The sequence below is a fragment of the Rhinolophus hipposideros genome (assembly GCF_964194185.1).
Source record: "Rhinolophus hipposideros genome assembly, chromosome: 18".
Lineage (NCBI taxonomy): Eukaryota > Metazoa > Chordata > Mammalia > Chiroptera > Rhinolophidae > Rhinolophus > Rhinolophus hipposideros.
Window position 1 is genome coordinate 20805545 of NC_138064.1, and position 26753 is coordinate 20832297.

At 34.8% G+C, this 26753-nt stretch overlaps 1 protein-coding gene across 32 annotated transcripts in view; it reads right to left on the minus strand.

Annotated features, from left to right (window-relative positions):
* HDAC9 (histone deacetylase 9) overlaps window positions 1-26753 on the minus strand; it is an 857167-nt gene that overhangs the window by 455410 nt on the left and 375004 nt on the right. For 13 of the 32 annotated variants that reach the window (XR_013995394.1, XM_081080282.1, XM_081080306.1 and 10 more), the window contains one exon: window positions 20446-20508. Coding sequence is in view for 30 of the 32 variants with exons in the window: in XM_081080282.1 (XP_080936408.1) it covers window positions 20446-20508 (63 nt within the window). In the remaining 2 variants the exon portion in view is untranslated. Of the gene's footprint in view, window positions 1-20097; window positions 20209-20445; window positions 20509-20744; window positions 20809-20911; window positions 21092-26753 lie in introns of those variants that run through there. The other 19 variants (XM_081080287.1, XM_081080285.1, XM_081080309.1 and 16 more) reach the window with 5 other exon arrangements.

The following is a 26753-nucleotide window of genomic DNA, read 5'->3' on the forward strand; positions in this document are numbered from 1 at the left end:
ATCAAGGGTTGGCTTTTAAAATGTATTCTTCATATATCTTTACACTTAAATAACGCAGTGTAAGGTGCCTAGAAACAAAGTGCAAAGGTATGTGCACAGTTTAAATATCAGCTGCAGTAAGTGAACAATTTTCAATTCATTAATTCACTTACTGATTCCACAACCATTCATTGAGCAATTATTATGTCAGGTATTCTTCTAGGTCTTAGCTTTGCTTATTTGAATTCCCTTGTTTTAATTAATTCAGGGATTTTTATTTTATAGATATTTTCCTTAAATGTTAATGAATATGTTCAGGGATGGAACCTATTTTGTTCTCCAAAATTATAATGCACTTTTATCTCGTCCACAAAATATAAGGCTGATTAGCATCATTCTATTAACTGACTACAAATCATGGTCTAAATATTGTAGCCTGCAGGGTCCAATATAACTAGAACTCAAACTCTGTGCTGCGTGCTAATACGTAGCCCCAAATTATATGTCTAACACCGTGGAGTTAGCAATCTTTGCAAACTGGCTTTTACCAACTACCCAAGTTGCTAAAAAATGTTTCATTCTCAGAATACTGAATATTTGTGAATGACTGATGTGTTTTTGGCAAAGAAGTGAATACTTCAGTAAGGCACACTATATTCAGCAATGAAATACACTTAACATATGAAAGAAACATTTCCATGCATTACATTTCAAAAGATTGGAATGAGAAAGAAGGAAAAACTACTGTTGCTATCTTGATTGCAACATGTAGCTTTGGCATCATTTAAATATCACCCACAGTAGGTGTAAAACCCAATACAATATGACTTTAGAACCAATAACCAATACAACCTTTCTTTCTTTTTAAATTCTAACCATTTTAACTAAAAACTGGGGTTTAGAAAAAATTGTGAATAAAAAAAATTCCTAAGGATTCTGCAATACTTATTCCAAAATACTGTTTGCATGAAGAAAATTATTTTGATTTAAATAAATTGTGGGGTAAAAAACAGTTGGAAATGACTCTTTATCTGTTTAGCAGCTGACTTGCAGCAATTAATTATTTTACTTGACAATATTTATTGAAGCATTTGACTAAACTTTTTGGTTATTTATAATAATTTCTGTTATAGTGTTATTGGAAATGAAATTTCTGTTATACTTTAGTCCAAAATAAGAACTAGTTTTTTAAAAGTCAAATATATGGTGATGGAAGGAGAACTGACTGTGGGTGGTGAGCACACAATATATTATAGATGATATGTTATAGAATTGTACACTTGAAAACCTATGTAATTTTATTGACCATTGTCACTCCAATAAATTTAATTTTAAAAAAAAGTGAAATGCAATTCTGAATTAGATCTAGAAAATTCCAGTGCATACACTGGACAGAGAGAGAAAAAAATACTGATGATAAAACCCTATATTTCTAATTAACACTAAAGTTATAATCTGCATTACTAAAATGGAAAGAAATAACGGGTTCTAAACTATAATGGAGTTTAGTACATAGTCATATTTTTCCTTCTACTTCTGTTAGAAATATGCCATGACTCTTACTACAGAGAAATAAAATTAATTGAATTATAATTGTAATACATCATTATATATGAACCCACACACAGGCACACATATGTGTATGTGGAGGGATGGATTTTGATTGCTTCAAAGTATCAAATTAAGCTAGATAAATCATAACAATTACTGAATAGTTCTTTGGAAGCAGGTGTGACTGTAATGGTTTGGGAAACAGTTAAGACATTCAACACCAATCAGATACAGCACAAGCTTCAGAATACAGTTAAAATAAACTAGAGCAGAATGAGTTTCTAAGCCTAAAATATGTAGCATGATAAACGGACACGATCAGTGTAACCTATTATTGTAGCAATTTGCTCATCAAATCAAAATTTCTTGGTGTACAAGAAAGATACAATGCTGTTTTAGGCAATTAGAAAGGTGCATCACTGACATTTTTACAGCTGGTGAGATCCTAATAGTAATGTAGGCAACTCCCCTCCTGGTTTACAGATGCCAAGAGAAGACAACTAAATTACCTACCTTTACACAAGCGGTGGCAACCCCTAAGCCAACACTCCCATAAAGTATATGACAAAGTCTGACAAATAAGTTTGCGAATTCATCCTAGAAAAAGTACTGCATACCTCATTGCTGAATATCACTACGGTCACCTTTGAAGTACTCCCCTTGGGAAGCTATGCACCAATGCCAGTGCCTAGTACACCCTTCAAAGCAATTTTGGAACTCTTTTTCTGGAATGGACATCAGGGCTGTCATCGTATTACCCTTGATGTCCTGAATGTCATCAAAATATCTTCCTTTCAATATTTCCTTTATCTACAAGTAAAGAAAGATGTCATTGGGGGCCAGATCAGGTGAGTATGGAGGGTGTTCCTATACAGCTATTTGTTTACTGGCTAAAAACTCCGTCACAGACAGTGCCGTGTGAGCTGGTGCATTGTCGTGATGCAAGAGCCATGAATCGTTGGCGAAAAGTTCAGGTCATCTGACTTTCTCACGCAGCTTTTTTAGCATTTCCAAATAGTAAACGTGGTTAACTGTTTCTCCAGTGGGCACAAATTCATAATGAATAATCTCTCTGATATCAAAAAAGTTTAACAACAGCTTTGCAACAAGTTCACGAACTTAATTTTCAAATGTCATAAGCTCCCTGAGATCAGAGGCTGGTGTTTCTTCACCAATTTTGTTATTCCTGAAATCTTTTAATACTTTACAAGGTTCATAAAAATATGAAAGAACAGACACACCCAATTTTCCTGACTTCATATCTACTATGCCACACACCTTTTAAACTGTCTTTGCATGCACTGGAATTAGAATTACCGTCTGTACATTCCTGGTATGCATGGAAAAAATAAAAAGATAAAGAAACTTCTGTTCCTTTAGTATGCGAATGCTGCTTTCTGAAGACCAACAGCAGATACTGATGAATGACACTGAAGAGCTTGTGAAATCCTATATTAAGAATGTGAAAAAAAAAATATGTCATTTTAAGTTGGTTGCAAAAGACAGTTTGGATGCAATATTCTAGCGGCCCAGGCTTAACCATTCATCTTTCCTCTCGGTTTTGTTGAAAATGCCACACTAGCCTTCATTCTGAAAACAAACACATTTTGGACATAGGGGCCTTGGCACTGGCTGTTCCTTCCGTATGGAATGCCTTTCCCTAGATCTTTGCATGGCTGGGCTCTTCCCGTCTCTCAGGTCTCCACTTAAAGTTACTTCCTGGTTGGTCTTTTTAGGCAACACTCAGCAGCTACTATTTGGTTAGGCCTTAGTACAGTGTTATCTACCTTTCTTTCTTGACTGAATTATCACCCCTCTATGTCATTCAACGGTTTGCTTAAATACGAAACTTCTGTTTAAATTAATCTACAATCACCTTTTGAAAATTGGTGAGCTATATAAACACTGGGTACTTCTATCACCTAATTTAGCTAAACTTAACTAAAAATCCTTCCCATACTTTCATAAAATTCCTTCCCATTCCTCTATAAAATACAAGACCCTACGTGCGTGATACAGTACATCGGCTTTGCAGAAGCTTAAATTGTAACTTGTCCAACTGGATAACAACAGTATCATAAAAATGGATATATGCGTACGTCATTTGACTCTGAGTTTACAAATTGAATTATTAATTGTTCCCAAACCATTTAATTAATAGTCTGTCCTCTGACCGATGATTTGTGATGCAACTTTGTCATATACAAAGTTATTAAAAATAACTGTATTCTGGTGCTCTGATCTACTTCACTGTGTTTCCGTCCAAACCAAACCCAACAATCATTATTAATATAACACTGTATGCCATGAGAGCTATCCTTCTCCTCATTTGTTGTTTTACAAAATTGCTGTTTGTGCACACTTACTCTTACCTGTGAATTTTAGAATCAGTTTGCCATATTCCCTGATAGATTCTGGCGGGATTTTAACTGAATTTGGACTAATATATAATACATCTGTAAAGTACAGAAGAAATTGGTATCAGATTATCTGAAGCAGGGGACTGAATGCTGGTGGAAATGCAGTAAGAGTGAGATTCACTTTTTGCTATGTAATACCATTAAATACATTTGACTTCTGTATTGTAAATGAATTAACCAATTTTTTAAAGAAAATTAGCTGTTCTAAAGACAAAGAGATTCCTAGATTAATTTGGGAATAACTGACCTTTTAAGGATGCAGTTGTCTTATTGATGGACAAAGCACCTCTCAAATATTCTTCAAGATTTCTTACAGCATGCCCTTCGATACTTTTATCAATTTCTCCATAAACGTTTCAATTGCTGTTGTAAATGATACCCTTTCTCTTTTTTTTTAATTATATTTGTGTTTTGTTATTTCTGGTATTAAGCAACCTTTTCAGTTTTTTTGTTTGTTTGTTTGTTTTTTAATGTTGTACTGACCTGTACTGAGCAATCTGAATGAACTCTATTTGTTCAATTGGTTTCTCCTTCTTTCAAAATCTTGTATCTCTTACTGAATGTTCATGTCTTAGGAACATTAAATAGAATCTCCAAAGACAAAGTTCCGAACATTAAAAAGAATGTGTTTTAATTTTACTACTAAATATGAAGTTTCAGATAGGACTGTGGTTGATAACACATTCTTCTTCTATTTTTAGTTTAATAATAGTTTCTATCCTGGAAAGGCATTGCATTTTATTGAATGTTTTTCTGCATCTAATGAGATGATCACATTATTTTCTTCATTTAATCTGTTAACAGGGTGACATTCACTGAAAGATTTTTTTCTCCCTCTAGGCATTTTGGCATTCCTGGGATTATCTATCCATAAAACAAAACCCAAATGGCTAATAACACGTGAACCACTCAATCCCACCAGTAACCAGGGAAATTCACATAAAAAAGTAATGCTATTCCATTTTTCATTTCTCAATTTGGCAAAAATATCTAAAGTTGGGCAATATCCAATGATAGCAGGGATTGTGGAAAAATGGCTTTCACATATATGACTGGTGAAATATAAAGATAACCACTACTACATACTGGTTTAGTGCCCAAGGAACTTGACTGAGCAGTACATAATGCAATACAAAAGTGTTCTCTCCCTGTCTACAAGGCACTTTAATATATTTTCTAGTCATCTGAAAATGAACTCATATAAAGTTTTCTAGACTTATGTCTATATTCAGATTTACAACTATGTGCTGGAGAGAGAGAGAGAGAGAGAGAGAAAGAGAGAGAGAAAGAGAGAGAGGTATCATTGATCTTTCCAGGTCAATGATGCAGGAGAATTTCTATTTAATTATTGGGATAATGGATAGTGAGAATTGACTCTTAACTAAAATCCAAAGGAAGTGATTTTAATCTAGGGACATTATTTTTAACATGTTCAAACCTCAGTTGCCTGAGGTTTTTTCCCTATTATTTTCCTTCTTATCATATGCAAATTAGGTTAAGTTGATATTCAGAGAATTTTTCTAATACTTTTTTTCATGTTTCACTTTCAGAAAAGAACACAAATGAGTGATTCCAATTAACTGAGTTTATAGATCCAAAAATTATAATTCTCTGGAAATTGGCTTGAACTAACTCTTATTTCTTGGTGATGTTTAATATAAGAATGAGAAACTTCGAAATCCACAGTCAACCAATCTTGATTTGTTCCATCTCAATATGATTATTTCAGCTGTTAGAACCTTATCTTAGACTCACAATGATGAGAAAACACAATTGGCAGCATTTGCAAAGTCACTGAAAGAACACTGGCATGCATTCATTCCCTGTGCTCTAACAAGCTGAGTTCAACAGTTATGCTGCAAAATTTGGTTTTATAATCCAACTCCTTTCTTGGCCCATACTTACCTTCCTAACTAAGTCAATTAATTTTCTGTGTCTTAATACACTTAATTTATCCTAATTTGTGCTGAGTTTTAAGAATAAGCCAGAACAAAAATGACTATATATATACATATATATATATATATATATATATATGTATATATATATACATGTATATATATATACATGTATAATGTATATATGCATATACATGTATATATATGCATATATGTATATGTATACATATATGTACATGCGTGTGTATATATACATATGTACCTACTTATATACCCTATTCTCTTCACCATTCCTCTCCCATTTGGACATAGATATATATTTATTTCATTCTTCTCCTTGAATAGCTGTGCATACAGATTGATTCAATCCTTCCATCTGTTTTTCCTTAATTCTCACTCTGTGAATTCCCTATTCTAACATTTTACTTTAGATAATTTTTTAAACACTGATACCCTTGGCATTCAAAATGTGATTACTGAAGTGTTTACCAAAAGATCTTCTCTCATTGCCCCTTTCTTAAATAACATAGCCAATTAAATTATGACTGAATAAATGTAGATGAACTCTAAATAGCAATATGAGGTGTAGAACTGTTTCAAATTGATATTATTGTTAACCAAAAAATCCATCCATTTTTGTCCTTTATGTAAGAAAACTGTCTCTACACAAAAATATCACCAAGAGAAAAATAGGATTACGTGTGAAGTGGTGTTTGAACAATAAAAAATACACCTGTAATCATGTGCACAACCAAATTTATTCTTTTCCTTGTATAAAAAACGTATGCCTTTATATTCAGGCAGTCTTAAATTAGCTATTTCACACCTAACATTTTGAATGCTGACACATACATCATGAAATTTCAACTGGCATTATTCATTGAAAAATCGAGTCAAAGAAGAATATTCCAAAATTCCGTTTGTTAATAATTAAAACATTTAAAGAGTCATATACATATTGTCAAAGCACCCGAGGTCATTCTTGACTTTCACTCTATAATGAATGGTTTTAATGTCCAGTCTAAGGCTCTAACATCCCCCAAAGCCTGTATTTTTCAAATTCACAATGGAACTGAGGACTTATTTTCTGCATAAAGGAAGGAATCATTTCCACACACAAAAAATTATATGTATATATATATATAATATATATATATATATTATATATATAATATATATGTGTTGTGTGTGTGCGTGTGTGTGTATAAAGAGAGAGAGAAAGAGAGAGAGAGAGACTTTGTGCACTACTACTGTACTCTTTAATCACTCATTCATTTATTTAAAAATAGTCCCAGGGATCAATTATGTGCTAAGCACTGTAGGGAATAAAAATAGAAGTAAAACAGGATCCTTTTCCTCTTGGAGCTTATAATATAACTACTTGGGGGGATGGGGAACAGGCACATAAATAACCACAGTGTAAGCCAGAAAATGGGAATGTTCTAAGAGCGTAATAAAGGACTCGGAGGGAGGAGTCAGGGAAGGGAGGGAGAGAAATATAATGGGGAAGTGTTTCAGGGGATTGGGGGTGGGGGCAATTTGGAGACATTTGAACTGAGCTTTGTAAGGGCAGAGGGTATTTTAGAAAAAGGAACTAGTTAAGTATTAGTTCATGTACATACATATGCATATATATATATGTACATAACAGATAAACAACTAATCTAGCATAAAAAATACTGCTAAGTACTCAATAAATATTAACAGAGTGAGAAGATCTTTGGGAGAAAATGAAAACTCTTAAACTATTTTCCTCAAGCTAAACTGTGAATCCAACAAAGTATGTTGGTCAGGGGTTTGTTTGGCTCAGTCCCACCCAGTGTTCTCGAAGCTCTAGAAAAATCGTAGCTGACAGTCTTCCCCTGGCTCCCTTGCGTACCTGCTGATAAAGGCTTCCCCATCCCTTCCACAGGGCAGAAGTCAGTGGAGACTAAAATAGCCCCAGAACACTTCCTGCTCTATTCTAATTGTGCGCTCATTCCATTTGACTTAGACCACTTGGAATGTTGAGGGAAAACCCCATGAGGCATCAAGCATGTGAGATGTCAGTCCCTCAAAAATGTTTGTCCATCCTACTATGTGTATCCGTCATTGTTCCTTATCCATGACAAAGCAGAACATATGGGGAAAATAGCTCTTAGCGGTTACACTGCTGTTTCTCCTTTTTTAAAAAACAGACCTATGCCTACATGAAATACTTCCTTACTCCACTACTGCAACAATTTGTCACAAATCTACCCACTCTCCAACACAATAAAGACTATGTATTCTAAACAGTTTGTTTGGAAGTTAAAGTTCTACAGCCATCTAAAAGAGTTGCTTTTTGACCCATGATTGCCCTAAATTAAATATGAGGCATATTGCAGGTACTCAATAAATTTCTGTGTAATGAATACTGTATTTTATAAAATATTGTATTTTATAAAATACAGTGTGCAATATTGGGTTTATGAGAAAATGTCCTCAGACTTCTCTTCTAACTTCAGCAGATGAGGAATTACTGTTCCCTTTCTTTTTAGCCCCCAAGGGAAGAGGAATTATTTGGTTTCACTAAACTACTAGGAAGGGTCATACTTCTTCCATAAGAAGTTTCAGCATAGTTGAGATTAGAGTTGGAGTAAGGTGCAAAGATGAATGTTTAGGAAGGAGTAATGGTAAACCGTTCGAAAAGGTCCTTAATTTCCAGTCAATAGCCTTAATCCTAGGAAGAAGTCACGTGATTCCAGTCTCCCTTTGGAAAGCAGAGAAAATTATAGCTACCAGTAACAGCCTTCTCTTGGCTTCCTCACCTAACCACTGATAAAAGCTCCCCTGTCACTTGCACGAAGCAGAGGTAGGTACCTGGAGACTAAAAGAGCTCCATAACATTTTCTATATTAACTGTGCTTTCAATTCGATTTGATTTAGCCCAAATGGAATGTTGATAGAAATACTACTTTTACTGGGAAGATGTTCTTCATATCTTAGATTTCTCAAAAGGCTTTACTTGATTACCCTCGCTAACATTGCCCCTGCTACTTTCTATGCCATTTTCCTATTTTAGTTTTCCTTAGTACTTATCACTATCTAAAGTAGTCTTATCCATCATCATTCAATTGAACAACCACAGAACCATGCATCTACTTGTCTTGTTTCATGGCTGTTATCCTTGGCGCTAAGAATAATACCCGGCACACGGTTGGCTCACAAATATTTTTGAGTGAAAAAAATGAAGACATGAATGACCATTTCACCTCAGCTTCCAAAGCTTCAAACAATTACATCACCTCCCAAAATTTCTACCTGCTAATTAAGAGTGGTCAGGATGCAACTGGTTCCTACAATTGCTTCTACTCCCACCCTCTAAATTTATTTACATCTTGGCTTCTTTGAGAATACATTGAGTTGCTGTGTTTCCTGTTTTTGTCTGTCATTTTGCAAATCCCCATTGATCAGTGGATTCCTTATAATGAGCATAAGTACAAGACTATCTATCTTTTAAAAAGATACCGTTTTGTTCAGTAAAAAATAAAATTATGAATACTCCTACAGAGCTCTAACTTATCCATTCTAAAGCATTTCAATTAACGTGTGACATAAAATGTGTTAACCTATCACTTTGAAAGTTTTCTCACCTAACAATGAGTTAATAACCAGGAAATATAAAATGCAGATTAAACCACAATTCTAATTTTAAAGCGAAATATCAATTACTAAGATCTGTATGAAGCACACAGTTTAAGTAAGCTAAAAGAACTGTTCTCAAATGTGAAACTACATTTTGTTGTGCATAAAATTTGTTGGGTCCAACAGAAGTTAGTTATACTAGAACAACTAGCAGAGACAAATACCTACTCTTTTATATACTGAGAATTTTATTTCATCTATTTAAATCAACAATTTGCAGAAATGCATAATCATAACTGTTATAGTTATATTTTATATATTGCTGCAATAAAGCCAGCAGCATATATGATATTATTTTACAGGTATTACAAGTTATTATTAAGTCATTTACGATGTACATTCTCCTATTTTTCCACATCTCATAGCCAACTTGTGTTTTCATTGTACTTATGATATTTGATGGTTTGTCATAAACCATCTCTAACATCCAATCTTCATGGGATTTCAAAAAAAATTACCTATTGGAGAAGTTTAATAGAATTTAGATTTCTTAGCTTAAAAAAGTTCTAATTATTTTCTTAATAGAGTCATTCTTGCAAATGGAAAAAAAAGAAAAAAGTGTGTGTGTGTGTGTGTGTGTGTGTGTGTGTGCGTGTGCGTGTGTGTGGTATAAAATGTCATTTTCACTGGAAAGGTCACCCGTGAGGAACCCTGTTTATGAGCCATATTAACACCAAATTGAGAGCTTAGCCTTGTCTGTTTCTAAAAATAAACCCTGCATGTGTCTTATTGTCATCATCAACCACAGAATTCTGTGTTCTGTGACAGAAAGCATCAGGCTGCCTCTTTGCCTTTCCACAAGCATTATACGTCACTACTGAAAGCCCTCCCCTTTCTGTCAAGGTGGCGCTGATAAAAAGAATTCTGCAATCACCCTAAGCACACATTTAAACAGTATTGCCCCTTCAGCAGACAGTTATCATGTTGTTTTGGCAGCAGGAAGGAATCTGTGGTTTCACTTGAATGTTATTCTTCTTTATTTAAACTACTAGAAATAACCCAAAAATGACAGAATGCTCTTTCTATAAATAATCATTCCAGTGTAGAGTTATATTAGGAGGTAACTCAGATGGCATGATAACGCCTAACAAGCTAATCTTAGACCTGCCATGCCATAAGATAGAAATACCCAGGCTAAGAATAACTGACCCAAAGGAGTCAGCCTGCTAAAGAGAGCCACAGCAGTGTGGGCCTTTGCAGATTTTAATGCATTTAATGATCTTCTGAAAGCTTCTGTCCCTTAGGAAGGTAATAAATGATGCTGGTCATTAAAATGACAATCAATAATGCTTTCACAATGTATTGATTCATAAAAATGGCTCCAGATTCTCTCAGCAAATAAGATTATAGAGAATAGTTGATGGAAACCAGAGTTGGCTCTTAAATAATTGGGTTAGTATCTAATTGGTGAATTTTAAGCATGTCACCTGCAGAGTATACAATATCCACCCAATGAAATAAAAATTTCACTCAAGATAGAGTAAAACACAATAATATCATGTTGGTATATGCAAACATTGCCATCGAGTTTTCACCCAAAATACCCAAATTGGACCCAAATTGGACCAATATATATTCAAAAGAGGTAGAATCTAAATTTTGTTAGCTAGATCACTCTTTTGGCTCTAGAATTTGCTGCTGCATGTTGAAATCAGGATTTGAGTAGAGACACGGACTTTATTGATAACTCCTCTTCCCCTTATTTCTAGCTAAACACCAAGGCAGGTAAAATTCAAACATTTTGGTCAAAAGAAACTGAACCCCACCATATTAACATATGAAAAGAAAAACAAAACAGAAGAAAACAAAACACCTTCTTCTGCTAAAATCCAGCAGTAAAAACTGGCTATTTTGAAGTGGTGCAAACCCTACCTTTATGGTTTACGAGACTATCGTGAGCATTGGCAAATGTATGCTCCATACACTGGGGATGTTGGTTGTGTCCACAGTGTCTGCTCATTACTCTGCGTAGCATCCATCCCCATCATGGAACTTTGGAGGTTGCCTGATGGTCCTCTCAGTCCTGGTTAGTGTTAACTTCACCCAATTTTATTATCAAGCACTGGGAATGTGAAGTAAGGCTCCTCCAGCAAGCCTCTTAACACAGTTGCTGATCTGTGCCTTAAACCTCCAGGACTAAGAAATGTGCCTCAATGTTTGTTTATAAATATAGCTGACTCTTCGCACCAACCAGATAGGACAAATACGATCCCATGCGAAATATTTTCCTCTTTGAGGAAAAATGGCAGGGACATGGTAAACAAAAACAAGTTCAAAGTAGACCCTGCCAGTTCCTGGCCATGGTGAAACTAAGTAAGTTCCTCTGAATCTATTTCCTCATTTGCATAATAGGAATATTGCTGCAACAGCCACTCCTGCAGGCCTCTTCAACTTGGGGAGAGGATTAAAGGCTAAAACAATGTCTGATACAGAACATATTTTGAAACATTAGCTTATTATATCAATAATAATAATGACAGTGATAAAAATAATGGAAAAATATGGGTCCAATCATCGACCTTTTAAATCGAGACTAAACTAGATCAGAGTTGAAATGGCAGAAAAAACATGATAATGATAACTGATAGTGACAATTTTTCTTTCGAATCTAACATGAGTAGTTCCTGATGTTAAATCTTGGATTCAAAACACACACTTGAATGTTATTTGTAAGCAGACTTAAAAAACACCATGAAGAATAAATTTTAATTGTGTGTTCAATTCACCAAGAACTTTTCTAGTTCACCCTACATGCAGTTCCCCGGAAACACTCTGTGTGAACATGTTCTTACTAAAGCAAGAATTCCCAGGCCACAAAATAATTTAATGGAAATTCAATGAAATTTTCTTTTTGTTTGTTTATTCGTTTGTCCTTAATTTCAAATTTTGAAGAAAAAACAAACTTTATGACATTCTGATATTTTCACCCAGTTTGGAAATGTCATGCCTTAGACATCCACCAAAACTTACTTCAAATACTGGGAAATGACACCCACATGTCTACAATTGTGTCAATACTGAATATAAATTATAAACTGAACGTTTCTAACACAAGTGGTAGACCATGAGGGGAAGAAGCAAGAAAATGAAGTTCTGGGGTATTTCCAACCTTATCAACATGCAAAGAGTTTAATCATAAGTAAATGACCACTTACATTCTGTGGTTGGTAAATTTCCTTCTTCCTTAAATGTAGTTTTCATTGGATTTAATTGTGGGGTATTTTAAAAGCACTACATATAAAGGCCCATCACTTATTTTACTATGGAAAATTTAACAATACGATAATGAATGAAATTGATATTCTTATAAAACATAAGAATTCATTTTGTAGTCATAAACCAAAGCAGTACGGAGTAACCCTAAACATAATATTTCTGAAACACTTAAAAGTGTAGGTCATTTAATGTTGTAGAAATTCTTGTTTAAGTTAAATTTGTTTTGTGTAACTGACTTAGTGGAAGAAAACTGGAAGTAGTGTACACAAGGTATTTTCTCATCCTTTCATCTCCTGCTTGTCAACCTCCTTAGATTAGGAAAGGGAAAACTCCCCACAGTAAGGACACCAGGCATCCCAAACTAACCACTGACAGGTCAACTTCCTTTCAAGAACGGAAAAGAGCACAGCACTGCCACACTGATTTGAAGCACATGGCAAAATACCTTTGAATTTCATCTAGAGAAAGCTTGTTTTTAAAGCCATTTTCATGGGCTTTTATTCCAATTAAATTGTTTTCAAAGTATCCAATTCAGGAAAAAAAAAAAGTTAAAATGCAGTTACCATTCCAGATTGTTAAAATCGTTCATTACTATAAAATGTAATAATTATAACATACCAGCAAAGAAATTGCACTCCAAATATTTTTAAGATACTCCTTCTTTAATGTACTGAAAAATGTATACATGATTAGATAAATTTCTAAATATTCTTCATATCCCTCAAAGGAATATTTTACTCAAACTTATAATAAATGACTGTAATGCACCAGTCCACAATGTTTATTTTCCTCCTTTCTAAAAAAATGACTTACAACCTACAGAGACCAGTTTTCTCCCACAATAACTCCAAGTCTCTTTATTAGGGCACCTTCCAACGACAGATAGTAATAAGAAAGTCTTTCTACTCAATGCTAGTAAAAAAAAAAAACACAAACCTAAGTGTTTACATGTATGTATATCTTCATAAAAATAAAGACCCACAATTCAGTTGAAAGAGAAATTACATAGTACACTTCCTTCACTTAATTAATTGTATTTGGAGAAATTACAAACTAAAGAAAATTACAAAGGAGATTTCCAACCACCAACATACACACTGTAGCAAATACTGCTGGTGCCTAGCAAACATCCATTCTTCTCGCCCTTTATTCTTCCTAATAGAATCTAGATTATTAGTGGCAGCATCCACCCTACCTGGCATGGCCCTAAGGAGCTCCCATGGTGGTCCCATTTTTCTTTTCAAGGACTGGCTATGGGCAGGTGATGCTATTTTAGCTAGTGCACGATGAAGGATGATTTACTTTTGGAGACATTTTGGGTAAAACTACCTTCCTTAAGAAAACACCCCCCAAAGCAAGGTTTCTCTTTTATGTCTCTGGAATTTATCAAGCATAAGTAGATGCAATGTCTAGAACTGTGACAGTCCACCTGTGGCTCCTGGGGGAAACAGCCTGGTGAGGACACCAAGTACAAGGTCAGCCGCGTGGAGGCATATGAAGGGCCTGAATGCTGCGGATACTGACCACCTAGTGCTGCCTAACTATCCTGCTATTCCACTAAATGATAAATTCCCTTGTTGTGTGTCACTCTGATTAGGATTTTCTGTCACTTGCAGAGGAAGGCAACTTAACTAACATACCTACTACTTAACCATTAATTAGTGTTAGTACTGTGGCATAGTAACTTTGTGTATGGATGTGTAAGAAACACTGTTTAAAAGATATGTGCATATAATAAAAATGCATAAAGGCAAAAATGGCTGAGGATGAAAGCAAAAGTCCCCCTACCATCAGCACCACAATCACCACAAATACAAAACATTTCCTAGTTTTTCTATCTATATACAAATTCTTCTGGAAATGAATAACTAGACAAAATAACTTTTAGAAAAACGAGATCATATCAGCAATATTATTTTTATTTAAAAATCATTAAATCTAAATGAATTTAACAGAATTAAAAATTGCAATCGAAGGGACTAGAGACATACTAAATGTTTCCTTCCTGTAGAAGAACTATTTCCAAAAAGATTTCTCTAAGGTTATATAAAGAAACCATTTTTAAAAATCAGTGTTTGGAGTCTTTTTATTTTTTATTTTTTTAAACTCTATGTTTCTATTTTAAGCAACACTGAGTCTGTCCCCGCTCAGAGAGGATATCAGCACTTTCACACATCCCTCCATCTCACCGCTCCCCAATGCCTTATATTGGTTAGCTTTATGAATATTTTTACATTGCCCTACGTTATAAAATTTGCTTTCTGTCCTATAACCACAGAGTCTCATAGTTGTTTAAATAGATTTAGTGTTGCCCCCTTAATCTTACTATGTTTTCTCTACTCATGAATTCCACTTTTTGCGTCCATCTCGTCGTGGGTTTCCTTGTCAAACAGCTTAGTTCATGTCTGAGAATTTATTTCTAACTTGCACACCTATTTTCTCTATATTTTAATAACATCTTGCAAGGGTGGCACATTGGATTGTACTTCTAGAACTCCAGAGATTTTCCTTCACTATCTTCTGGCAATGAGTGTTGGATACGTTTGCTAAGTCTTCTTGAGGCCCGTACATTCCACTCCTTTGCACCCTCCCCCACAATAGGTCCTTACTTGATCTGAACCCCTGAAGAATTATTTATCATTTGAAATTCAGCGGCCCAGTCAGGATATGACTCTGCGGTAAGCACTTGCAGCTAATTTTCCTAAAAGACGGGAGCTTTTTCAATCTGCAGATCATTTTTTTTTTTTTTATCAGTCAAATGATCTTTCTTCATTTTCACAAAATTATCTTTTGTTTAAGTGTTTTGGAATATCAACTTCAGGGACATAAATAGTCTTTTTGTTCTATTGCCTTTGTCTTTCTTATTTATTGACTTCTCTCCAACTGCTTTAATCTATTTCTCCTTTTCATGCCCACTGATTGTCTCAAGCCTTTCTTCTTTGTTGGTGAAATTGTCACTGGTGTCTATTCTGTTTCCTGCTATTTCTAATAAATATTTTTGTTCTATAATCATTATGCTTTTTTTCATTCTCAATTTGTTTCCTTAGATTAAAATATCCTTTTTCAGCATCTCATCTTTGAGTTCTTGTTTTATGGAATTTATATTCTCATTAAAGTGCTCTATTTGTGGGAAGCCATCAATTCCATGCATTCAACCGAGTTGAGGTTTTCTTCTTAGTGGAATCTCTAAGATTAGTTGGGGAAGGGTATTTCATTGCAAAGAGCTATGGATCATTTTCCCAATTTAGAGTATTGCTCTGAAGCCTTCATTTCTCCAGAGACATAGTTTTGTTCACCTTACCCCATTTCTCTAGTTTCTCTTCCAAAATCCTTTCTACTATTCCTCAGTCAGAAGAAGCAATAGCAACAATAAAAACAAACAAAAAAAAAAACCCTACAAAAGTGGAGGATATGCGGTCAGTTTGCATCTCTCCAATTTGGGAACGTTAGAATTTTCCGGAAGTTGTCATCTTGTCAGTAACATTCTAAGGAGGCCCTGTTAGGTTCTTTTAGGCCTCTGTTCTTTTCAAAGACCCCTGCTTCCATTTTCTCTTGACTTTTAGTTTCTGAGGTATGTATATCTCATTAGATCACATCATTTTCTTTGCTCAGTTATTACCAATATTGAGTGTGGGGAGGGGTATTTGCTGGCTTCTAGTATTTTAGGATCACGTCATTATCAGTGATAAGATATTAGGTGGTACATTTTCAAATTTCTCATCTCCAAAATCAAAAATCACCATTTTTAAATTCATAATTGGGGTTTATTTTAGTCTTCTCAGGGGTTTTATTGAATTTTCTTACTTAATGGACATAACAATTATGCCACCTGTGTCATCCACAGAAATAAAAAATACTCATTCTTGTCCCCATTCTCAATGGGCCTATTTATAACTAGCTGTTTGATTGCTACCCATCAAATATTCAAATAGATAACAGCCTTTAAGTGAAGATTACCTGAGTTAGAGAACAGCAAAACAGTAATTATGGGGAATACCAGAAGTGATTCTTGACATGACAGGAGCATTTCACAGACTTACATTTTCATAATTAGATTCTGCTTTCCAAGGAGATGTAAAAGACTACTGAATCTAAAATGTTCCTTTTCCCTTGACGATGTATACCAAGGCGGGGAAAGAGATTCTCCAAGGGTGAAGATACAGTTTCCATAAAAGAAATTCAGGATTTAGTTTTAAATGTTTTTCTTTTCTCCCCTAAAATAAGAATGAAATGTGAGTTGTCCTTATTGTAAATGTATTTTTCATTAATGCTATACAAACTCTAGGAAATTCTTTCACAATAATTGTTCCAATATTGTCTGGACAGCTCTGCTGTCCGACGTGTTAAGCAACATGCCTGGCAACAGGAGAACACCCATATCTGCCAGCTACTGCTGAGGGACTGGAGTCAATATTTGCTTCAGTTTCGGCCACAGTTATCACTTACAGTGGCCCCTCAAGTCACAAAAGTAGAGACTGACCTGGCAAAATGTATCGCTCTTACTGAATTCCAAGATTCAGTATTATAGAGCTTTTTAACTGAAAAGACATTAGCAGACTACCACCTAGTTCTACCTAACATGTCTAGCCTGGGTGGGTCAATGTTAGGAAAAAATGGAACCATATAAAACAGTTATAATTCAATAGTATATAAAGATCTCTGAATAAAAATCATGTGCATGGGTCAAGCCTCGCCGAGTGATTGAAGCCTGCATTAATGCATTAATGCATAGCATCCAATAGAACTAGAATAACAAATGGGTACTGTAAAACAATGGCTAACAGCAAAACAAAGCTTTTTAAAATAACTAATCTCAAGATATCTGCTGTTGGGGTTTCACTGTTGTATTACATGTTCGACAACTACTTTGCCTTTGATTATTATGTAATGAGACATTTCACAGAACACATGCACACACACACACTAGCTACCCTGATTTATAGTCACAATTTGCTCAAGAAAAGAATTTAATTCTTATCATACCAGGAAAACCAAAAAGAAAAAGAAAAAGCTGATTTATAAGATTAAAGAAAACTTACTACAAAATAAAACAGTCATTCCCCCATGTGACATACAATCTAATGCATCTATCTAGTTCAGTGAAATAGCGCCTTATTGAAGAGCCAGGAGCCCAGATTCATTCACTAGAATTAGTAATAATAGTAGTGAGTACACACTTTAATAACATGTTGTGACATTTGACCCTCCTGTGAATGCCAAGAGAGAATCAGGAGGACACCATTATTCTTCAGGTTACAAATTCATAAACCAGTTACATAATCAGCTAGCAGCAGAGCTCTCAGAACACAGAGCTTCTGACTCCTAGAACAGTGCTCTCTCTCCCCCACTTGGAACTGCAACCATCTATTTTTTTTTCTGTTTTTCAAATCCAAAGACTCCATCCATTTCTAAGCCTATCAATCACATCATGCCACTGATCCACAGGGAAATAAAGGAGATTTATACCTAAATTAAGACAAACACACTCCTAATGCAGCAATGAACTTAAAGGACAAACCCTACTGAAATATATTGCCAGAATCAATGTCACTTTCCCCTCTTCCCACATCAGTGACACTCAAAGTTTGCTGCATATTAGGATTGCTTGGGAGATTTTAAATATCCTAACACTGGTTAGGATATTTTAAATATCCTAACACCATACTAATTAAATCAGAAACTCTGGGGATAGGACCCAGGCATCAGTATTCTGTAAAACACTCCTGGTGACTCCAAGATTGAAGGCCCGTTCCTCAAAAGAAGTACACAATAAAAACTGGGGGGGGGGGACTGGGGGAATTAAATTGAAGGACATATTATAGCAAACAAAATCAAACATTACATAGCATGATAGGAAGGAGGCAAATGTATTTATGTTTCAAATTTTAGAAATCAATAGAACTTGGAGTCTCCTTCTTTATACCAGCCAGGTTTGGGTGTTAATGTCAACCTACATCACATGTCATTTAATAGCTGGGGTTTAAATGCTGCTTCTTGTAGAACTGACCATAGCATGGACAGTCTCAAGCACTGCCCTGCTTGAAAATATTGTTACTTTGTATAAAAATCATTAAATGTCGGAAAAATGATAATCTCAGCTAAAATCAGAGGAAAGTTAGGTACGATTGTCCAACGCATTGAGAAACAGTGAACTTGCAAACACCTGTAGCAAGATTCGATGTCAGCAGACAGTTGCTGCTTGAAAGGCACCACTCTGTTTCCACCCTATGAAAACAATATTAAAACTTGCAGCACAGAGACAGGACTCAAAGGATAAAGTGTACTACTGAAAAGACACCTAAAATAGTTATTTTTGAAGAGTTGGTCCATATTTAAAGAATAAAATGCAAAAGTTAAGTGACCAGCTGAACCCTCCCCAAGCTCTTGTCAAATTTACAGCCAGGAAGATAACAAACTGTACTGAAATTCTGGAGTGATTGCTTTAGATAAACAGACAGCACTAATTAATATAATTCCTGCCACTGAAGTGTAAACATGCCAAATTGTACAAAACTGGTATTTTATTCTAATTCCATGAAAAAAAATGGGTCAATGGAAGACTCTTAAAATCATCATTAACTAACAGAGGTTTAAAAAAAAACTTGCTTGAAACATTGATCCATAGGTGCAAAGGTGTTCAACATTAAAATAGGCATCATGCCAACCTGTGGAATATTTCTTTCATGTCTAGCTATACCAAGTATACACTGCTTTATGTTGCATTCTTATCATGGAAGTTTAGGTGGTGGTCTATAATTATGATTAAGCCCATATAGGAATTTAGAAGATGTGAGGGAGGAGAGCGAAGCCAAGTCAGATTGAAGCATTCAGAAGAGGACCAAAACAAAACTCCAATCTTTGTGAACTAGCTAGAGGAAATAAGTATGAAAAGCACCAATGACAAATAAGTGATATTGTCTGGAGAGTCTCCTCTTTTTAACAAACATAAATAAATAAAGCTGACAAGCTTCGACTCTCATCAGCCCATCTCCTTGAAGGCACAAGCACATACACAGAGAAACCAGAAATTGGAATCGGTTACTGTTATTCTTTTAAACATTGCACCTGCATATAACACCTATACATGTGGTATGCCTTCCCATCTGCTTGACAATGTTAGACTCCCCAAATGGCTCTGAAGAAAATGAAAATAACCATCTGCTAATAATAATTTCATTTCATCCTAATTAGTTTCATTTTGGGCTGATGAGAAAAATCCACATTAAAACTACCTTCACAACTCCCTAGCAAACACATTTCAGAAGGTAGGTCTATAAATAGATGTGCTTCTGTATGCACACTGTAAATATAATATCATCAGGCTAGCCAAGGCTGCAATTTAAACTGAAGCCCCAGTATGAACTTACCTGATTTTTTAAGGTCCCACTGGAATACACTTACAATCAATCAGTACTGATCTCCTTTTTCTAGTTGCAGAGTAAGGCAAAACACCCCCAACTACATGTTACTTATCTCAGTTCCATCCTTCATCAAAAGCTGTGCGATTTCATTCAGAAGCAGCCGTCCCTAACCAGACTGAATATGCACAGAAACAGTAATGGAAGGGATCTAAGTTAAACCCTACAGACGCACCAAGAAAATAGCAACACCAACACCAAAAAGCAGCAAATCCTGGAGAGGTGCTTTTCTTAGCTGCATTTCCCAAGTCAGCCCCCTTTCAAGCGTAAAATGTCTCAGTTATGAGAGGCTCTTACCTGAGCTGATCATACTGTGCATTCTGTGCTGAGCCAAGAGCTGCTCTCGTCCAGCCACCCCATCTGAGGAAAAACACGAGTCACTCTCGTAAATTGTCTGCAGCATATTCCAATCACTCTTAGTTCAGCTACATGAAAGATTCATCTCTGCTCAGTGCACGGGCCCCAGTAGCTACCCCCGCTGGTCCTCCCTCCTCACGGAGAAGCTGCAGAGAATCAACTTCGACAATGATTTTCTTTCTGTTAAGATGGACAGACACTTTTTCAAAAGACCTGGTCACTTTTCCCATGTTACCAACCTGTGTGCAAAGCAGAAAGGACCAGGTGGATGCTATGACTCTGGAGTTTAGGTTATCCTGGAAACTGAAAGCAGGTGGGAAATAGGAATGTGCTTCAGGGTTATTGCTTTGTCAGAACAAGTAGAAAAATATTAACTCTACCCACGAGAAAAAGAAACCAATTAAACCTGGCTTAAAGTTCTTCAGGCTGCTAGAGTTTCGTTGCAAGAACCGTCAGTCCTGCAAGTGGCTTCTGCCGGTGCCCTTCTCCTATCTGTGAGTGTCTTCCTCCTCTCTGGTCGCTGCTCTCCGCTCAAGTTGGCTAAAGCTAGTGATAATCCATTTGCATATGAATCAACAACAGCATGGCCCACAGGCACAGAAATAGAACAATGGTCGGCCTGAGCCAAAAATAGGTCAAGCCTGGCCGAGTGATTGGAGCCTGCATTAATGCATTTAAAAATACACCAGCAAACCCAGCTGTCCAGCCTCTATCTTTCAAACCATAATTCTCTATTGCAGGGCCTTACAAGCAATTAACTCCTTCCTCCCTCCAAGCTTGCTTTACACACTGTTTCCCTATTGGCGATTCGCGTCCAAAGAAAAAAGGCAAAAAAAAAAAAAAAAAAGAAAGAAAGAAAGAAAAGAAAGAAAAAGAAAAATTAAAATCAAAATTAAGAAACAATCCTAAGAGGGCAAATGCACATACATTTCATTTTATTTTATTTTTGTAGTATGTGTTTTTGGAAGAGAGAGGAGAGAAGTGCAGAGCTCTGTATTGGTTCTAAAATAATACTGGAAGCTTTTGCTCATAATGTGGTTTCTGCCTCACCCACGCACAGCAATCCTGGTGTTCTATTTTTGTTGCCTGTTTCTCTGGCTACACTGCAGTTGGCTGTAGCACTAGAAGCATTTTTGCCTTCTAGTTTCAAGACTGACAGGAGATTTAGTAGAGGTAGTTTTCGGAAAATAAGCACACCCCAGAATAAAATGCTTATAAAGGACTGGCTTGATTTTTTTCACTTGCTATTTATATAAGGCAATTGTCCATTTCAGAAATCTAAATATGATGGTAGTAGCCCCCTATCAATTTTATTGCATCCAGTCTCTATGACATAGAAATTTAAAAAAAAAAATAGCTTAGACCTGAAAATGCTCCCTTATTTCAATCTCAGTCTAAATTGTTTACCTGCTAAAGGAAGAGAAAGTGTGGGTGCTTTCTTACGGCTGGATGCAGAATTAGTGAACACATGCACCTGTAGAGCAATACATGAATAACTATGAATGTTTTTCATTCATCTCTACATTGGTTGCTTGAAATACAGACCTTAATTTTCTAAAAGAAATGGCATCTATAATAGTTTATCAACTAGAGTCCCAGAACAATACGCATTGAGGAATTCACTTATAAAGTAAATGAACTCCTACGTAGTATATAGTACTAAGAACTCTATAGTCTCTTGTGAACTCCTCCACTCACTAATAATGACATCATTTCTTTATGAGCAATAAATTCTACATCACAAATTGGGTTGCTAGCATCTAGCCACGCCCATGGGCAAACCCAAAAGTAATAATCCACTGATTATGAGAGGGGTCTTTTCCCTTTTGTAAATTAGATCAGCAAGGAATATATAATTCCTAAGGTATTAGTTTTCACAGAGAAGGAAGAAGAGAAAGCAGAGTGTTTCCAGGTTCCCAGAACAATCAGAGGGAGGAGAGATTTTGGTCAACAACAGAGTGTAGAACAAGGGAAAGGAAAAGAGGATATGGAGTTTTAGTGGAACCAAGGAAAGTTGTTAAATCATCAGGCAGATAACCCACTGCTAAAGGAAATGGCGCTGCATTTTCCTCCTTTCATAGATTAACTCTTACTTCTTGCAAAATTTTATCTGGACAGATAAATTGCAAGATTTAAAAAGAAGGAGTTTTCCAAACTGCATTTACTTAAGCTAAACAAGAAAAATCTTACGTTCCTGTCAGTGGAAAACACTATTTAATTCCATCTGATATTACAACTTTCACTAAATTTGGTGTATAAAATGCAAGGGATAGAAATACTGTGGCTCTGGTAATTTACCTCAGAGATGATGTAACCAACCATATAATTTTAGGTCTTGGGGGAAATTTAGAGGTTGTCTACAGTGGTGTTCAAACTCTCTGAAGTACCTGGGAGTTTTCTCACAGTGTTCTCTCACAGCAAACATTCTTCCCCCTATCAGGGAAGCCTCACTTTTATCTGTTTACATTTGGGGATGTAAGGTTTCTTTTGAACAGTAACTTCTTATATCAAGAAAAAAATAATTGAAATCAATTCATCTAGTACAAACAAGCTCCCTATTTTATACATGAAAAAAGTAAAGAGACTTGCTCAAGTTTGTGACTTAAAGAGTCTTACTTAGTTTCTAACAGATCATCTCTGAGTAGGTCTAGCATTCACATTCTCAAGTCGGCCGTCTTGTCCTTTACTAAAAGGATGCAAATAATTATCTGAGATATTCAGAATAAATTTTAATATTATCTAGTGATGAAAAATGGAATCATTGTCTAATTGTTTTAGAGTGATTTTGAACAAAATATACAAAGTAGTGATAAGCATATGAAGGGATAACAAAAACCCCAGTATTGATATAATACACTCATATATCATGTGTCATGTTAAACTTAAATTATACCCTCAAACTACAAAAGTCCCCCAGCTTTTATAATCAAAAAATAAAACTCCAAAAGAGTGAGTTAGTAATTATCCTATTTCTCAAAGGGTCTAGGAAAGGGCATTCCACATAAAATAGTATAAATAATGTACCTTCTTCATTTTGACAAGTTATTTAACCTAAGGTTTATTTATATTTCATCCCTGAATTCTTTTAGCATTTTTTTCCCTGTTAGCAGTCTTGTCTTTATATGCTTGATAACAAAAACTTAGTTTATAGTGAAAAGACATTGAACAATTAATACCAGTTACTTCTGAAAAAATAATTATCATTAAAAACACCACCAAATACATTGATTATCACGCTCCATTATCCAAGAATTTAAATATTAAGACTGTTGAGTTAATTTTTCTCACATCATCTCAACAATGTCGGTAAAGAAATGTGACTAGGTTTCTTTTTGGGCATTTACAAAACTGATTTTACTGGCTTGCAAAAAAAAGATACTAAATTCTATATTGTAAGAACCATAAAAAGCTAATGCAAATATCAACCTACATTCAATAGGCAATTTTTAATATCTCAATATAATCAATTTTAATTCAATTTAATAAATTTTTTGGAAGCTGATCTAAATATTATATTTTATATTTATTCAAATGAAAAGTGAAAAAGAACAGGGAAAAAAACAGGTTTCCAATTTAATAGAAAATAGGAATGGGGATCAAATCCTAATGCAAAATGTCATTCAAAAGTGATTATGAAAACTCCAATTCTTTTTATGCAGGTTATAGGCAAAACAAAACCAAAAAAATGTATTAAAAATCTATATGGCATCAACATATTTCCAGAAATATCCTTAGACCCTAGCTCACAATAACCTTTTCTCAAATCAGTCTAGGTTGATGACCAAAGACGCCACTGGAAAGAATGGTGTGTAACCTGATTTATTTTACCACAACAATATATCCTGTGTTCATCTATAATCAAGCGTAGACTTTTCATGTGATATCAAATCTAATGATTCTAGAATCTAGGCAATAAGATTTAAAACTTGTTTGCCTGATATGCTGAATAGTGCTTTACAGGATAGTTATAAATTAATCACCAAAAACTATAACTCCTCCCCTCATTCATGTTGCTGCTTCTTCTGGCCTCATATTTCTCAAACTATTGACAAAACAATAAAGTTATACACACTTGCCTTCAGGCAACAGATTTGGTTCCTATAGACTCACAAGGATAAGAAATGGAGGAAAAGTACAGTGTACTAATTTTTATTTTGAACTAAGTAGCTTATTTACCTGAATTTTCTATATCTTAGAGAAACATCACCAATTCTTATTAAATAGTGAATACTCAATTTATTATACAAGTGATTCCTCTCACAAAAACAACCTAATTGGTTACCAAATTGTCTTCAAATAAGGAAATGTTTCCTGGACTCAAGAGCAGATAAAAGGTTTGAGAAAACACATCAGCAATGTGTGTTTTATAAAAAACTATTTTATGTAGTGTAAGCCCTGAAAATATAAATGTATACAAGAATGTCCCAGGCTCTACTTTAATGGAATTTTCAGTTTTCAGAGACATACAGTCAAAGCAATTATTATAAGTTTGATAAGAAACTCTCTACCTCTAGATTTTATTTCAGTATTCCTTGAATTTCAATTTATAACCATGGATTCAAAATAATAAACCTACAGTGCTTTTATGAAGATTACAGAGTATCATAATCTGTCAAAAAAACTATTCAATAAATAGTATTATTACTATAAATATTATTAATAAAACATTGTATGGATCTTTAATTCATAAGTATTAAAACACTTGAAAACTGTTACTCCCTTATTTTTTTCAAGGAACTATGTCAATTCTAATGAAGATTATGTAATCAATTAAATATTGAGTGCCTTACCCATAGTGATAGATGCTTCGTTTAGCAAATTAAAGGAATTTTACTTCTTATAATATTACCAGAGATTAGTATAATATCCTGCATGTAGTGTGTTACTAGATAAACATCTGTGCAATAAATGATTCCTTCTCCAAAGGATTCTAGTATGAGACTAGTGATCGGGAGTAAGTAAGATCTAATATTTCATTCTTTTTCATTTTAGTATATTCTTATTAAAATCTCAATAATTATCTTCAAATCAATAATAAATCATAATTTTAAAAAGCTAAGTACATGCATGTCTGAAAAAAAATCTCTTGTTGAAATCAAGAGCAATTTAATTATACTTTCTTTGTTTGCATTTATTTTACTTGCCTTGTTGCTGTTTCACAACATAGAATAACCACTGGAAAAAAGGTCAGACATCAGACTATAACAGAAATTATCTTACATGGTATACTTTAAACAAAGTTATCAAATATTTTTTGAGTGAATTAAGTATTTATATGTTTTTCTTATGAAGGATCTTAAAGATGTTGGCACTAAGAAATTAACAAAAACTGCCTTTGTAGGTCCACTTTATACTAATTGATCTCATAACTGCAGTGATGGCTGAGCTTTTAGAAAAGTATGGTTATCGATTACATTGGCTAGTGTCCACATGTCCTATTTTTAATTGGAGAATTCCATTGATTATACCATCCTGCCTCAAAATTCTAAAAAATATATATGTTCAGACAAACTTCTTTGCAAAAGTCACTTGAGACACATAACACAATGTTTTCTTACACTTTGTATATACAGTATTTCTGCTTTGCAGCGTATTTGATCCTTCTAAAACGTCCACTGAGAAAGGTCCACGCCAAAAGGTCCTTGGTATTTGCTGAAAAATTAACACACCACGCATCACGAGATCCCATCTTCAACTTGTCCTCTATGCATTTCTCTAACTGTAGAGCTCTTACTCTGTAGGCACAGTTAACATAAACCCCACTCTTCTGCAAGATTCAAACCTCGATCCATCTACCTAACCACATATGCAATTACTAGCTACACTACAGAGCCAAGAAGGGTTATTATTGGCAATAGCCACAACACAAGTATTGGAACAAAAAAACATGATAGTATATTTTATGTATTAATCCAGCAAACCAAAAGTATAAATAAATGTCCTATTTGAACCCAGAGATATTTTCTAAGTGTGGATGTTTTAGACAGGACAAATCTCAAGGGCCATTGGGCATGGACCAAATATACTCATGGATTACATTTCAAATTGGTGTGGATGATATATCTCCATGGGCATTTTGGACAGGACCAAGTATCAAGGACCTTTTGACATGGGCCAAATACCTTCGTGGACATTTTGGACAGGACCAAATGTCTTCTATTTGTTTCTGTAACTCTAAAACTAATATTTCACATACAAAAACTATTTCACATTAGTGCATATATATATATATATATATATATATATAT